The sequence below is a fragment of the Carlito syrichta genome, unplaced genomic scaffold (assembly GCF_000164805.1).
Source record: "Carlito syrichta isolate Samal-C Ts95f unplaced genomic scaffold, Tarsius_syrichta-2.0.1 Scaffold302231, whole genome shotgun sequence".
Taxonomy (NCBI): Eukaryota; Metazoa; Chordata; class Mammalia; order Primates; family Tarsiidae; genus Carlito; species Carlito syrichta.
Window position 1 is genome coordinate 603,233 of NW_007246327.1, and position 4,816 is coordinate 608,048.

The window sequence follows — 4,816 nt, forward strand, 5'->3', positions numbered from 1 at the left end:
CTCCAACCTGGGCGACAGAGTGAGACTCCAACTCAAAAAAAAAAAAAAAAGATGTCCCCCTCCCTTCCTGCCTCTCGATTGAGCAGTAAAAGGGCTATTCTGGTGTCCTCTGAAGCCTCCCGGAAGGCTAACTGGCCCCCTCCTGTTGGTCTAGATGCCTGGTGTGGAATGGGGGCAGCTGAGCACAGACACAGGTCCTCCTGCCCCCAGCAAAGCCATCATCACTGCACTGTGACACTTCTCGGGAGGTGCTGCAGCTGTGGTGCTCTTAGCAGCCCTGGGTGCCCATCACTAGTCTGGGCTATGCGGGTTAGGGTGCTGCTTCCTTGCTTAGGAGCCAGAAGGCTGCAGGCACCAGAACCTTCTGGGAGGCTCCAGTCTTTCTGGTTGCCTCTCCTTAGCCTTCCTGGGTAGGACTAGGTACAGATGCATCCACAAGATCCACAAGCAAGAAGGACCCAGTAGGGCTGTTACCACATCAGAGCCCTTGATTAATCATTTAAGAAGTCTTGGCTGTCCAGTAACGTTTCAGATGCCAGAATGGGGCAGACCGAAAACTGGAGCCTTCATCTGAGAAGGTCTCTGCTCACATGTCCTGCAGCTCATCCCTTCCCTGGCCCCTGTGGGAACCGGAGCCCCACTTCCTTGTGGCCTGCTCAAAACCAGGCTTCTGAGTCGCCCAGCAAATGTCACTTCTGGGGTTGTATAACACGGTAGTCCTAAATCCTGGGAACAAAAGGACTGCTGGTTAGTGTGTCTGGTGACCAAGGTTTCAGTGGGCACTGGTGGCCCTAGAGAAGACCTCAGAGCTTGGTGGACAGGCAGTTGGTCGGAGGAGACTGCATGCCTCCCAGCGTCTTCCATCCATCTTCTCAAGTTCCAGCATGAAGACAAGATGGTGGTGGGTGCCCCTGCCAGAATCTGCTCAACTCTTCCCAGAGCTGGTGTCCGCCAAGACCCAAGGCTTCCCTGGCCCTGCCCACCTAGCCGAGGCCTCTGGGTGCTTGTACACCTCTCCGCACACTCCCTCCCCACTCGGGCCTCCACATGGCAGGGTCCGGTACCGGCCCCTCTGGAGGCACCACATTGAGCGGGGCTGAGACACTGAGGGTTGGTCCAGAGAGCTGACTGTGGGCAGAGGCAGGACCTGACCCCCACGCAGTCCCCTGGAGTCCCTTCTTGCTTGGGGCCAGGGCACAGGCCCCTGCACTGCTGAGTAGGGTGGTCTGAGAGGCTAGACAGTGCATGGGAGGGTCAGCCTTCTGGCTGATGCTTTTGGCATGAAGACAGTCCTCAAGCCCTGTGCCTATTAGAGGGAGCTGGAGCCTAGCCGTTGTCACCAGACTGGCCACAGGGGGGCACTTGATCTCCAAGGAGGAGCTCCATCCAAGCAGCCACTGCAGGTACCAGACCTCTTCCCTGGCGGGGCATTGACTGAACTTGCCTGGAAACATCGTGCCCCCTCACACCCTCTTTTGACCCTTCCTCTGTTTTGCTTCTTTAAATTAAAACTGTTTGTATTTTGAAATAACATTCAACTTAGAGAAGAGCTGCAGAGATCGTCAGCGTCTGCATGCTGGTTAACACCTCACTTGACAGTGATTCTGCCCTCTTTAAGCGGTTGCCTGGATGGGCCCTCCCTGGGTGTGGCACCATCTCTGCCCCAGCCCGTGCTGGGTGACTAGAATGCCAGCTAAGCTTCAGTGCACGTGGGGCCCCTGGCTTCAAGTTTCTAGGACCCAGGCAGCACGGGGTGCCAGCCATGGTAGTAAGGAGTTCTCAGGCAGATTCCACCATTGGGAGCTGGGTGATGTGGACAGTGGCAGAGCAGAAGGCTAGGAACGGTGAGGCCCCTGGGGTAGACCGGGCTTCTGGGGCAGAGACTAGGCCATGCAGCTCAGTGCAGCAGGCACCCTGAGGTGATGCCGTACCCTAGGGGCAGGCAGGCCACCCAGGATACAGTTATAAAATATGCCATTTCTGGGCCCCACAGCAGGTGCTCTGAGAAACTTTGAGGCTTTCCTTAGAGGTTTCTCCTGGGCTGGTCACCCCTGCTTTGAGTGACTGAAACAGGAAAACACTGGCCACTCCCCAAATCAGGCCCACCCTGCCCTCTAACCCCACGAGGCACCACATCTGCCTGGGGCTTTCCTGTGACCAGACTTAAGCGGGTGGGTAGGCTTGGCTGGGTGTGAGAGAGGACTTTGCTGTAGTCCCAGCCACCTGTGTGCGCTTCCTGGTACCTCTTCTATCCCAGTTGAGCTTGAGCGAGACTGGCTTGCCAGTGGCTTCAGAGCTGTAAGTAAAGGCCTGTATTCAGATCCTGCCCATGTCTCTGCTGGGTCAGGTGTGCTTGAACAACAGGCGAACCTTCCTAGGCCTCGAGCTCCTTCCCTGGGAAACGGGAATGGTGATCTTCTCTATCCCAAGGTTACTATGAGGACCGAGTCAGGTGACGGACCCTTGGAAGTCCCCAAGCAAATGAGCCATCCATCCTCGCCCCTTGGTCAGGCTTTCCGGGTGGAAGGTCATCCCCTCGACCCAGGCTAGCTTTGCCCCTGTTGCTGAGTAGGGCCAAGTGGGCTAGGATTAAGCTTGTGCCACAAGGGAAAGGAGAGGAACATCTCCGTGTAGAGGTAATGGACACGATGGGAGGACTCAGAAAAGTCCCCAGAAACCCGGTGCATTCTAGCTCTGACACCAGGCTCTGGAGAGGAGTTGCCAAGCAAGGAGCTATAAAAATAGAAACAAAACACAAAAACTGCCAGAGGACTGGTTTAATTGATAAGACCATTCGTGAACTTTGGAAAAGTTTAAAATCCTTACTGCTCATGGATTTGATGGTGGTGGTTTGGGGATGTTTTGAAATGTGGCCGCAGACTGGCGAACAGCCACTTAAAATATGTCCTTACGGGAAGAGAAGCTAATGCCAGCCTCAAGGCAGCTGACAAGTAGAGGATGGCTGGGGGTCCTTCTTGACCTGTGGATTTGTCAGCACTCAGATCTCATAATGGAGCGCTTAGCCCTGACAAGGCTCAGATTTCCAGCTCCATCTGGAGGAAAGGCGAGGGTGCTGGGCTCAGGAAGACGCCGTGGAGGCTCCAGCTGCTCCTCCCGTTGCCCAGATTTTCATCCTGCTGCCCTTCTTGCTTTGTGTTGAAGTGATTGGTAGAGGCTAGGGGCACATTCCGAAACTATTGCCCAGGATGAAAACCAGGGCTCAGGATTATTCTTCAATGCCCATTCCTCTGTTGCTCTTGGGTGGTAGCTTAGCAGTGTCTGAAGAAATGCCCCCAGTGTCCCTGCAGGGTGGGCTTGCCAATCCTGGCTGCCTTGGTGTGAGCTGTTCTGAATGCTCCCTAGATCTTGTCCCTGTGAGAAAGAGCACGTCGCTGCTGGAGGAAGGAGGGCGGGAAGGCGGTGGAGCCGTGCTGCCCTGCCTGCGTCGGCGGCACTGCAGGAGCAGAGGCCCACATGGCTGCTTCGGGGACCACTTCCCGGGGAGGCTCGCAGAAGAGCCTGAGGTTTGTACCAGTTTGTGTTCACCCTCTCTCCGCTTCTCCCCCCAGTGTATGTGGTGGAAGACCAAAGAAGGGACGACCTGGGACCATCCACCTGCCTCACAGCCTGCTGGACTGCTCTCTGTTGCTGCTGTCTCTGGGACATGCTCACCTGACCAGCCCAGCCAGCCATCCTGTCCTGCCAGCTCTGCTGTCACCTCTGATAGGTGTGCCTGTGCCCATCTCTTCTGATTGCTGTAATAAATGACTAGCTCTGCAGACACCTCTACCTTCAACACTGTGGGATTCTAGATTAGTGGGAGCTGCTGCTGTTTAATTCAGTGACTTGATCTTTTTAATGTTCAAAATCCATTTCTTATTGATCTTTAACAATGTGCTAAATGACTCTTTTTGGCCAAAGGCTTAGTTATAAAATATGTATTTATAATTTTAAAATTATACATTCAAGGTAATGGCAAAGTGTAACACACCGTGAGATGATTTCTCTGCTAACACCCTGTACGTTTCAGTAAACTTGTCCAAACCTCAATTGTCTAAATTATTCCAGATCGAATCTAAGCTACCCTGAGCCTGTGTTTCTGTCTCCTGGGCTGGTACCATTTCCAAGTAATCTGCTCACCAAGGTGTACAGAATGTGGGTATCTCAGCTCGTGGCCACTGCTCGGTACGTGATGAGCCTCTTGACCGTTTCGTGCTGGCTGTTGCCTGAACACTGCGGGCGCTGTAAGGAAGGCAGGGCCGCGGGGCCCCCACTCCCACTCAGAGACAGGCTTGGTCAGGAGCCTTTGTCCAGAGCCTAGGAAAGAGCCTGCGGGCTGCCCTTGGAGTGGCTTCCAGGCCTGCTCACATGGGGCCAGACTTGCTTTTCCTGCTCGCCACTCCCACCCCCACCCCAAACCAGCCAGCCATGCCACTCATCTCATCTTTGGCCGCAGGGTGGCGCTAAGCTGCCATAGCAGCAAGTCAGAGCCTCCCTCTCCAGCTGACCAGTCCAGCCTGCCTCGCCTGTCAGCACTGAGGTTGCAGTTGACAGCTCCCTGCCCCTCGGCCTGCCTCTCTTGGAAGCAGTGGTTGTGCTGATAGATGGTTCTGTCTTTAAAAAGCACAAACAGCCACGGTTCTGCAGCATGTCCTGTTTCTGCAGTACAAATGCCATGGCCGATTTTGAGCCACCAATGGAAACAGCGTCACTGATGGTGGAACGGGGAAGAGGTGCGCAGGAGCGGCATCCCACAGTGTCTGCGCTACCCAGATCCTGTGGATAACGAAGTACACGGTCAACAGGCAGTGCAGAG

At 54.9% G+C, this 4,816-nt stretch overlaps 1 protein-coding gene across 2 annotated transcripts in view; it reads left to right on the plus strand.

Moving 5' to 3' along the window:
- The window catches only part of CYSTM1 (cysteine rich transmembrane module containing 1), a 60,712-nt gene extending 56,662 nt beyond the window's left edge, over positions 1–4,050 (plus strand). For both annotated transcript variants that reach the window (XR_002481862.1, XM_021711393.1), the window contains exon 3: positions 3,570–4,050. Coding sequence is in view for 1 of the 2 variants with exons in the window: in XM_021711393.1 (XP_021567068.1) it covers positions 3,570–3,676 (107 nt within the window). In the remaining variant the exon portion in view is untranslated. The remainder of the gene's footprint in view (positions 1–3,569) is intronic.
- Positions 4,051–4,816: the final 766 nt, after the last annotated feature.